The 11,986-nt window shown below is 33.6% G+C and overlaps 1 protein-coding gene across 1 annotated transcript; it reads left to right on the plus strand.

The window, feature by feature from the left end:
• Window positions 1–843: 843 nt before the first annotated feature.
• On the plus strand, window positions 844–11,162 carry LOC110462190 (the record flags this gene model as incomplete). The annotated part of the gene is made up of 5 exons (XM_021516033.1): window positions 844–1,168; window positions 2,624–2,677; window positions 5,253–5,564; window positions 6,093–6,234; window positions 11,128–11,162. Coding segments are annotated over exons 1-5 (850 nt in total), but the record flags the coding sequence as incomplete, so codon positions are not given.
• Between the last annotated feature and the right edge of the window lie 824 nt (window positions 11,163–11,986).

Genomic DNA, 11,986 nt, shown 5'->3' on the forward strand with positions numbered 1-11,986 from the left:
AATAAGTAATGAGCACTTAGTATGGAAGTGAAAGGTTAAATAGATCAACAAGGTGCGTAATGAAACATTCTGAAGCATTTATAATGTTAATAAGTAAGTAGGAATCGAATAAGTAACCAGGTAATCGAATAAGTAATCAGAGAATCGAATAAGTAATGCCCACTTAGTATGGAAGTGAAACGGTTGAATACATCATCAAACAGCGTAATAATACACAATGTACTATTTGAACCATCCATTGTGTTGATAAGTAATCAGGGAATCGAATAAGTAATCAGGGAATCGAATAAGTAATCAGGGAATCGAATAAGTAATGGAATAAGGAACTAGGAACTAGGAATCAACTTCATGGAGGTTAAAGATAATGAAGCTGGAGGTTGAAAATTTTCAAAGAATGTAAACATGGAAATATTATATCGTTTCAGTCATATCTAATTAAATGTATATTCTATAACTTGTAGTGTACATGAAATTACTTTTTTTATATCAAATAACGTCGTCTTGAGTCCCGAAGGATACTTTTCTGTTAAATCAGAACAGTACAAGAAAGTTTTAAAAAAAATACTGAGACAGTTACAAAAACTAAGTTGTTAAAATTGGAAATGAACCAGTTTTTGCCACAGATATTCAAGAAAACCTGGAACTTTTCACATTTTTAATAAATGTAACACGAATGCTTGAATGTTGTAAATGTGTAAACGTTTCGACTTCCAAATTTTCACGTAATTTTTCAAGTAAATAATAACCAAATTTGATATAAAAAGTTGTCACATGGTCCTAGTCACATTTTCGCAAATCAATAGTGCTGGTCTTTTTTTTTTATTGATTACAGATTGCAGAATAGGAAATAAATATTTCAAAATGGCATCGTCTCCACTAGTTCTATACACCCGCCTCAAGACCAACATGAAAATTGCATATTACACTGACAGTATGGTCGATAATCTCGCGAACTTCAGAAATGAGGCTTCAGCCTATCTATCTGGTCCAGGTGAATATAAAAGCCTCCCCTTTCTGGATATATGTGCGAATTTAGAAGGAAATGGAAAAATTGGCTGGAATAATCTGGAGAATCTAAAAACAATTGTACAAAGTGCGAGTGATGGAAAAGAACAACTTCTTGAAATGATTAACGAAGCTGAAAGAAAAATACAGGATAATTTATCAGGTAAATATTTTTTGCATTTTATTCCCATTATAATAAGTCTAGAAATGGTAACAAAAAACTAACATGTATAGGAAAATAAACCGATAGGTTGAAGGACGAGTTTGAAGTTAAAATTTGAAAAGAGATCAATGACATTTCATAGTAGTTCCAAAACAGACCTGTCATATGCTAATTTTCAATAATGTGTGTGTGTTTGTATACGCCCGTCATAAATTAGAAATTTGTCAGTAATTAATAAACAATAGAAATATCTTTGGTTTTGATAGTGTAAGATGAATCGATTATTGGCAAAAAGGGATAATTTCAATTTTCATTTTCTTGGTTTGAAATCTATATAAAGGAAGACAGTTCCTATGAAAATCAATAGTTTAAAGGATACATATTCCTTTAGCATAAGTTGGTCATTGTACATTGTGTAATCACAAAGTTTCATTTGTAACATAAGTACAGTATGGTCTTTTTTCTTTGACCACAATCCAAAAACAGTTCTTTACTTCAATGAATTAACATGTAGTACAAATGCTGTTTCTTCTTCTTACATTTCAATATTTTCATACATTAAGATACAATAATGCTTCAAAAAGATTTTAAGTATGTCAAGAGGTGTTTGTTCCGCCTCACAGTTTTGTTTAAACGTGTAATGCTAATATTGGTGTCGGTGAAAAGTTCTGATACATTTTTGGATTTATTTTTTTTGTAAATAGAAGTTCGTTTAATAGTTTAAAACAAAAACAAATATTTTAAATCCAGAAATGTACTTTTTTCCTTATTTGCTTCTTACAAATAAATGATGTTATAACAGAAAATGATTCAGTGTTTCAGGGTTAATCCTGAAAAAACCCAAATCACTCACCACTAGCACGTTTATAAAATCGAGAGGTGTTGGTGACCACTCGTTTTAATCACGTGCGTGCTTTGTGTAATTTGTTTTTCTCAACAAACCCTAAAGAACTCTGTATGATAAACAATTGTTCCTCTATATACTACTGCTATGTATATTTCACCAATAATAATAATAAAGTGTCGTTCCAGTTCATTACCTCGCCTGGGGCGAGTAGATACATTTCTAAATGGGCAAATCTGTTGTAAAGTCCTTCTCATGGTCTCCTATGTGTTACCATGATAAAAAACTTGTATTTGATTTACCATTATAGGTAGGTGGTTTCAAGTAGTTTACTGATGATCATATACAATCTAAATAACACCTAAGTAAGATTGATTTCAATTTTATCTTTATCAAAATCCGTCATTTTTAAGCATTATGCATAATGTCATTTATAAAAACGAGTTCTGCTGCTTCAGGGAACAGTTTAACGATTGGTCTGACCATCTCAGAGAAATAGATTTATTTGTTGTCTGTAAAGGCATGAAATAACTAAATATTATTTGTACATAAACACCATTGTTTTAATTCTAAAAAGAAATGTAAAAAGGAAAATATCATTTACCAAACAGGTTCAGCGTGCTGTTTGCCACCGGAGATGGGTGCACAGAAACGAAAGCTGAGAGGTACGTACACCAAATATAAACTTATGCATCTTTCAACAATTTTAACGGTTACATTCGTATCTTAGAAGAAAATGCAATGTTTTTAACTCATCTGGCCAGCAGTGGCGCTGGATCCGTAAGTTGGTCATCTGCCACCGTTTTCTTTAAACTAAATCGTTTTCTAGTAAACTATTATACATGTCTCAAAAGCAAATACAGTTAAATCTTCCAAACAAAAACAGCTGTATAGTGATAATATTTTTACTGTGGTGTTATTAAGACTGTGGTGTGAGCCTGTTTAAAAGTTATCTTAACTTATTATTGTTTCAACGTTGAAATAATGTATGATTACATCATCAATCTTATGTTAAGATATTTCCGCCTAACTTCAATGCTTATTTCTGAAATAAAGATACAAATATTCATTTTAAATAAATATATATTACTGTTGCTCAAAACATATTTTTGTCTAATTCATAGTTTATTGCATAGTCGTTTTAATTCAGGAAAGGCGAGTTTTCTCACATTTGTTAGTTATCATAGACTACTAGATGAAACAGGTCTTATTTTCATTTTCTCAGATTAAGTATTTTTCACATTTTAATTTCTTTCCAAAAAGTCGTTCTTTCAGGTTTCTATTAACTCTCTCTTAGCTTTTGTCATGTTTCGTTGGTATTTTTTTTCGTTATCCCTGGACAAATCATTCCATTTGATATATTTTTAGAGCACGTGAATCACTCAAGTGACCTTTTGTAATGGCCCTTTGTCTGTCGTTGTGCGTCATGCGTCGAGCGTAAACACAAATTATATTGTGGATTTTTTCTCAGAAACAGTAAGATTTTTATAGAACATGGATGTAATTATCATCCGGAGATACTGGGACCATGAGAATTCACATATTGTTGTCCATTGGATTGACATGGGCTAGGCCATACAATTGTAAGAGGTCAAGGAATGGAAAAACCTTCAAACGGCTTTTCTGAAAACAACTGGTGGATTTGCACCAATATCTTATAAAAAGAACATCTGCTGATGAGCTGATGATCTGGGGCCATACAAAAGGCCGCACACAGAAATCACAGTTCGTCATAGGCTGTAAAGTCACTTGTAAATAAGGGAGGCAACTCTTATAGGTTTCATAACTTTTGCTGGTACACTCTATGTTAGGAAAATAATTAGCAATTTTAACATTTAAAAAATCAACGGTATCAAATATTTATAATCTATAATACATATTTTATAAAACGATTTTTAAACGAATGGTCAAATGGGTGTCTGGTCATACGTCTGAAGATGGTTGACATTCCCACCCCATAACAATAAATATACCTACTGGCATGATGAAAACAACCATGCTACCAAGAATTAACCTGGTTTCAGCCATTTTTATCCATTCTTCTTCTTCCAAAGTATATCCTTTATTTCCTGTTTTCATGTCAATTCTAATTCTTTGCATCAGTTTTAATCAATGTAAATATCTGCTACCGATGTATTCATATAAACCAAAGTTCTGTTAACTTACTAAGGCTTTTGAAGATGTTAAAATGTTGTAGCAGTGAATCTACTTCTGGTCAATACTAATTCTGTCCTTTACTCAGATGACCATTAGGGCTCGTTTTGCCTCTTGCCTTTACAGTTAAATGAAACAAGGTTTGAAGTTCATATTAATTACTCTTGTTTGTTTGAATGGTAGCGCATGAAAGATATTGTAAGAGGATAAAAGAGTACATGAATGAAATCTATGTGATCAGGAAGATAACTTAAATCATATCAAAGTCCGATCGGGGAATCAAATCCCATCAATATTTTTTTTGTAAATGCCAAGAGCGTTTCCTTCTACTTCAGCCAATCAACCAAATACTGATTGACCTCTATGACAACGAAACTATTTCGTGTGATAGGTTCACATTTTATGTGACAGAAAAGTTAATTGAAAACTCTTTACACAAATATTGATTTAAAAAAAAAATACTACATCAATACGGCTTAAGATTTTGACTAAAGTATTTATGAATAAATCTGTCTAGATAGTAACTCTTTTAAGCAGAGGACAAATGTTTTCCCCTCAAAGTTCACTTATCTCTTTCAATCAATGAGATACACACGACCGGCATGGCTGCAATTTTGCGGAAACATTTTCAATTCAGGTAGAGTTAAAATCACAAAAGGCACGTGTAATTAATTCAGGCCCGTCGAACTCTTTTGTGTTCATTGAAGCTGCCCTAACTTATCGTTAAATTCGTCAAACAACATCTTAAATATAATACGACATTATTGTTAAGCTGAAACAACATGTAAAGAACCACGAGTTATATGGCGAACCAAGATTTTCTATACCGAGACTAATCCGGAATTTGTTTCAAACAGTTCCTCAATGTTTTAATAAGCAAAACTTGAACAGGATTTCATGTGTAATAATAGTTTTTTCTGCTGATTTTTTTTTATATCATAGCAAATTATTCATAAAAAGGGTAGCTAAAAGGGAAAATGATCCTCGTTAATCATCAACACTCCACTTTTAATATTTTCCCATTGTTTTAATTTAAAAATAAATTCTTGGAAGAATAATAAAATGGTTAACTCTTTACGTTTATAGCTGACGAAATGGTAGTGTATATGGAGGAAAAAGTATACCGAGTAAAAGAGGGATATGCAGCATTTCTAGACTGCTATCTAGTTCCTAAACCGGTCAGTGTCGTCTGGAAAAAGGGAGAAGAAAACAAAGTAGACAAGATAGTCCCTATAAACAATAAAAAATACTATTGTGCTGGTCCCTCTTCACCAGCACTTGTGATTCGACGTGTAGAGAAAAGGGACGAGGCTTACTACCAATGTACTGCCAAATATATTGACACCACCAGGAATATTGAAATAGAGATTCAAGGCGATGCTGTTCCATTAGAACTGGGTAAGTTCAACTAAGAGATATACGACGTTTCTTTATAACTGAATAATTCATGTTTTCTTTCACATGAAACACCCATTGAAAATCAGAAAGCATCACACATTTATCTCAGTCACGTTCATGTTGATAAACAGTAATAATCTCCAGGTCATTTGAACTTAACTAGTGCGACGTATTTTATATAATGTCCCCTGTGATAACATCATTTAGCTAATGTTAATATGAAGCATCCTTTGCGTAAGGCGGTTTAAAGTATCAAAGTAATCCAAAACATATGAAAATACAGCAAAAAGGAACAAATCTGTAAGTCAGCTATAATTTAGGAAAACTGTTTCTGTTCCGACATACCTAAATATATGAAAGTTGCAAAGCGTGTTTGAAAAATAAGAAACTAATCTGCTATAGTACTGAGTTTACGGAAATGTTTTATCTATAATATCATGAAAGAAAGTAAGGATATCTTGTTGTATAAATGGCTTGCTTATTGTATATACCGGGAATTATCGATTTGTTTAATATTCCTTATCCTAGATTCCGATGAAGATAGAAGAAGCAATACACATAGCACACAAAGATCTCAGTCTTTATCAGCTTCAGGAGCAGGAGGGTCGCACAGTCATATAAACATCAGATCGAGCGCTAGTTCCCAGGATTGGCAAAGGGAATCACCCAGGTACGAACATATATTTTATAAAAAAAATATATAACAGGCATATTGTACTTTTATTTCCACGTTTGTAACAAACATTTGAAATATTTACGGTGGTACATTTAGGAAGTGCACAATATTATTTTCTACTTTAATTATCTGAAGCGCTCGACTTATTAACGCGAGCGCTCGACATATTTCTCGCCATCCAACTTATCTACATTGTACATAACAAGTTAGACTTGTACGCACGAATGAGAACACCGCAAACGTACGTTATGAAAATGGATGTTTTAATGAAGTAATTGGATTTTAGCCTGATGTCTTGAGAAAACGTAGTTGGACCTTTGCATAAAATGTTGACGTCATAGTACAACAACGTCATTATACTGTAGGACGTTCAAAGCCACACTAAACTCTTGACTTGACAGATATTCAGTGTTTCCACAGTGCAAGCGAATGTGCTATGCTACTCTCTTCCCACTCTATTTACGTTCTTTAGATGAAACGAATGCTGTGCTTAATGTATGAAATGGCAATCAAATTAAAGTGGGATCATGTTACATATATCACATCAGGCACTACCAGTAAAGTCGATTCTGCCGGGGAACGTATCTAACTTATATGGGGAATACTTCTAACTTGCAAAGGACATCATGACTTTTGTAGATATTATTTTTATTTTGTGATAATTTGAGGATATTACTCGATAATCAGTCAAAACAAAACGAAAAAGAGACAAAACATTGACTTTTTCAATTGATCCAGCTACCCTACTGCCAAATCACAAATGTGTCTTACCCTTCATGTCAAAAATATATATTATTCGTGATCTAAGCATCTTAGACAAAAGTTTGTTATAGACTTCAATTGCAATGAAGGTGTCAGTACTCAACAGTTACTTTTTTATTTCAATAATAACGTAAAAACGGGCTGAATCGAATGTCATTAGATATTTCACCAGGGAACCTATCATTCTAATATATGATTAAACAGGGGGACATTATTACATAGGCTTTCATTTCTCATTGTGGTACAAATTTCGACCATGTTCACTTCTGTATGCCTGCCGGCTAGTGCAAAATAACAAATATCGTAATCGACCTCTCTCAATCTAAGGTTGGTAAAGGCAACAACGGGCAAATATGACAGCAAACGAGCAACACTAATTTCTCGTCCTTGACATCGTATTCTTGCTTATTCGATGTCATATTCCGGGCCTCGAAGTTGTATTCTGACCTTCAAATATTGTTGCAGGACAATGCAGAGACTATTACGATTGTTTCATCATTTTGTAGACTGACCAACAAAATAAAAAAGAGCTCATAATTTTTCCAAATTATCATACAAACTTTTTCTTGCAGTTCGAGTGAAAACATATTACTAGTCAGCAGCGGCTCATTAAATCATACCCAACTTCGCGATCAGTAAATGGTTGTTAAGTTGACTTGTGACCTTTGGATCTTGAACACCAATTACCATTAAAATCTAATTAGATGTAACCTCTATTTCATTTTGTTGAAAAACAATATTCTGCCTAAGATTTATCATTCAAGAGGATAAGTTATGGAAATTAAAAACACAATCCCGATAAACTTGAATGGATTCTTTCAGGTAGGAACAAGGTCTACCACACGTAAGACATAACTAAGAATATTGAAAGTCAGGGAGGTGGGTGATTATATCAAAATCATATCCCAAATTTCACCTATGCGTTATATATTGTTACGTACTATGAATATATTTGTCCAGTTCCATTTTTTTCTTTTGGATTCTTTCAGTCACTGTTGGTTAATATTCATCCTTTCTTAACTTTTTTTCTAATATTTGACATTGCATACTATTTGTTATCTAAACATGCCCTCCTTTCTAAAGTAGGGCATTGTGTCTGGGTTTTTTCTTCAAAATTGCAATACATTTTAATGCATATTAGAATAGAAATGAAATAACAAAGTTTTTTTTACAATTATCAATTTCCCCTCATGAAAACATTTTTATCATAAGCAAATTGATTAATTAAATATTCTACAAAAACATTTAAGACTTAGATGCAAAAAGGAGGGAAAATATGGTAAATAAATCATTATTATTTTAGAATAGAAAGAGGATTACGTCCAACAAACCACCTGGTTTCAAATGATAGAACTACTATGCATTCGGTACAATTACGACCCTTTCCTTTTGTGTCAACAATTATATTACCCATCTTTATCTTGGATATCAAAAATATGAACTTGTTAAGTTTTGACAATCAGGATTGTTCAATCTGTTATTTTCCACTTTGATATTTTTTACCTGTTTTTAACTAATGGAGTACAATTTTGTCATTGTCGTTTACACTTTCTAGATCATTTTAGCTTTATCTATTCTTTAGCAATTACAATTAATCATTTCTGTTAATCTTTCTTGTTTACCCTGATGGAAGCACACTGGAGACTTAAAGGAGAAAACCAGGTGATAGGGTAGATAAACAAATACCTGTTTGGGAATCGAACCCTATCATGCGACTTGGAAAAGCGGCACGCAGGGACGCAATGACGAAGCGAATACTATTTATACCTTTCAATTAAGTGAAGATTAAATAATTAGATATCATGCAATACATTTCCGGTAATTCCTCTAACACCATAACAGATTAGATATACAATTGTACATAAAATCGAACGGTTAAAATTGTTGACAACTCCCTGCATCAGTTTTCTTTCTTATATTCCTAAAATATACATGTACGAAAATCATTTAAATTATTCAAATAAATACAGGTAAGGTAGATATATTGAATTATATTTTACAGCTAATATAGTCAAATCAAAGGCTTTTGCCTATCGACGTACTATTTTAGACGAGTTTCTGATCTTGACAATGTCTTTCTACGTGTAAAGTATTTCGACAAATTATGATATATCACGAAATGTCGACATTTAAAAGATGATGTGCCGTGCAATTTGTATTTAAGTTGACATAAGCTATGTCGATTAATCAACATTTAGTACAACAAAGAGAGGTCCATTTACGTTTCAGTACATCTCCTCTGCTATCACGATTGCAATACAATATTATTATGAAGCGATGCAAACGTAAAGTCAACGTAAAGCGCCCGAAATAATAAGTCGAGCGCTCGATATAAGAAGTCGAGCCCTCGGGAAAGTTATGTCGAGCACTCGAGATAATTAATGTAGAAAATATTACCGTGCCTGTACAAAAAGTACCACAGAACATATTCAAGCGAATCACTGAAAAAAAAAAAAGATTCATGAATATCATGCAATTTGATTACATCTTTCTTTACATACATTCTAATCCATAATTATACGTATTGATAACAATTTAATATTCTTGACCATTTATTGCATTTCATCAAGAATACCGCTGAAAATATTTTTTGGTGAAGTTGGCCTTTACGGTCATTTAGATCGATACATTTTAGGTGCAAGAATGGCTATACCATCAAACAAACATATGGACGAAAGAGTTTCAAAATATTTTCCATCTATCACATCTTATCCTGATAACTATTATACTATGTAAACGTTCACATAAGATTTTCGAATGTTTATAATGTTCTGATAAGAATCAAATCCCTTGATATAAAGAACTTTAAGGTAGAGAGCGCTACGGTCATACACAGATAGGTTACATAGCATACACGTAAGGTATAGGTAACGAGATATAGAACAAACAGTGTTGAGCTGTAACTCACCGCACATAGTGCTTTCTACTTTAAATGTCTTTATAACAAGGGAGTTGATTTTTTCTCATAGTTAAGCAAAACCAAAACAATATGTTTGCTTCATAAGCCCACAGCCTCATTTAATATAAAATTGTACAGTCTCAGAACATGACGGGCATGTTTAACAAACAGTCACCCAGGGAAGTCCTTGTTCGGATGTTATTACAAGTAAATGCAAAAGCAAGATCTTTGCTAAATATCTGTCCGCAGACATCGGACATAAAGCCACTTACTCTCTCAACAAGCATTATCTGCAAGTACTTATACCATGCCTATGACAAGAGTAGCCGACATCTCCATCAAGCTGGAAAACCAAAACTTCCAGTTATATCTTAAGCACCTAGGAATTCACGTGGTGGATTAGTTTACTATTAGACTGTATATCCCTGTCATAAACTGCTTTGGTATCACCTAAGCGTGTTTTTAATAGTCTGCTAGTGTATCCCCTAGAAATACTATTGACAGGAAGCCTACTACCATACACTACAATTAAATATGATATCACAATAAACTGTATAATTACATGTCTTCCCGTCATGTCACTTGATATTGTCTATACAATGCCGCCGTCTCATTCAAAACACATCTGAGGCAGTACATTATTTTTAAGCAAGAACACTTTTCTAACTGACCACGTGGTCAAACATTTCTAAATTGCATTCTGTATTGTGTTGAAAAATATAACGATGCTTTTATCGGGGAACGTATCTAAAGTTTTATGGGGAATACTTCTAACTTGAAACTTACGATACATTCCGCGCGAGGTGCAGCCATCAATCCAAGCCACATGTCAGAATTTTCCTTTTGCTCATGATTGTACACTAATTGCAAACGAACTGTTTGACGTAGATTATCCAGCCAGTGCGTTGACATCTGCTTGTTGCGTTCCGAATCATTTTCATGCAATTTATCACAATTCCGTTCTACCCTTTAACAATAACCTTTAATTTATATACTGACCCGACCAGAATTCTGCATAAATTACGTCGGCACATGTGCAGCGACATCATCGTCTACAATTAATCATGTCCGGAACAGATGAGACATGCTGTTTCTAGAAATCCTACCGCTAGCTCCATCCTACTCCCATCACTGACTCCTTACCCAAACTATCCTTCACATTATGACAGTAAGACCATCGCTCTGGATGGTTTTCAGTATGAATAATATTGTTTCTTTTTGTTCAGTTACCCAACGGAGGATAGACAACAAGGGCCAAAAGGTAAAAATTAATATATAGAACAATGCCATCCGATATAGGTAATTAGTTTTTTTATTCTAAGAAAAGAAATGATATGTTTAATTAATAGAATAATGATATTAAAGTGGCATCTATTAATACGATGTTTAAGAACGTTTAAAATGATGCCATTTTAAAGCCGCTCTTGGCGATAGCCGAGCGGCTTATTGATTCTGTCCAGAGAACAAAATGACGGACCCACTTCCGTTCGGGGTGCGTGCGCATAATTCAGTCTTGCATGCTTCCGCTATATAGTTTCGTTATCGTAAATATAAAGTATGGAATGAAGTGTAAGAGGGGCGATAACTCTGTTATCGTTCCTCTGAACGAAATGTTAACACGGCTAAATGTAGCTAATTTGCCGCATATAACAGCGATTTGAGTTCGAAAAAAACGGCTCCATAACTTTTGCTGAAACTTTCCAAGTTTGTAGAACTCAGCGCGATCTACCTCCTTGTGTATCTGTTATATCTGGGAAAAATCTAGTTATTGAGATATTTGGTGTAAAACACGCCAAAACTGGCATTTTGACCATTAGTAACTGTATAATTCACCCTGGAGAATTAACACTTAAAGCTGACGAACTGAAACTCCAAACAAAAGTAGTCCAAGTTATTCTGAAGAAAACGATATATTTAGTTTTTCGATATCTTTCAAAAAACGGCCCTGAGAGGGTTTTGAAAATGGGGTGTATTTCTGGGGTTTCGTGGAATTTTTTCAGAAGATCCGATTTCCCCGTAGTCCAGCGCCAATTTGGGTACCCCTCTAGGCTAGAATTGAGATAAAAGCTTGTTGCGCATGCGTTA

Source organism: Mizuhopecten yessoensis, unplaced genomic scaffold (genome assembly GCF_002113885.1).
Source record: "Mizuhopecten yessoensis strain PY_sf001 unplaced genomic scaffold, ASM211388v2 scaffold10759, whole genome shotgun sequence".
NCBI lineage: Eukaryota > Metazoa > Mollusca > Bivalvia > Pectinida > Pectinidae > Mizuhopecten > Mizuhopecten yessoensis.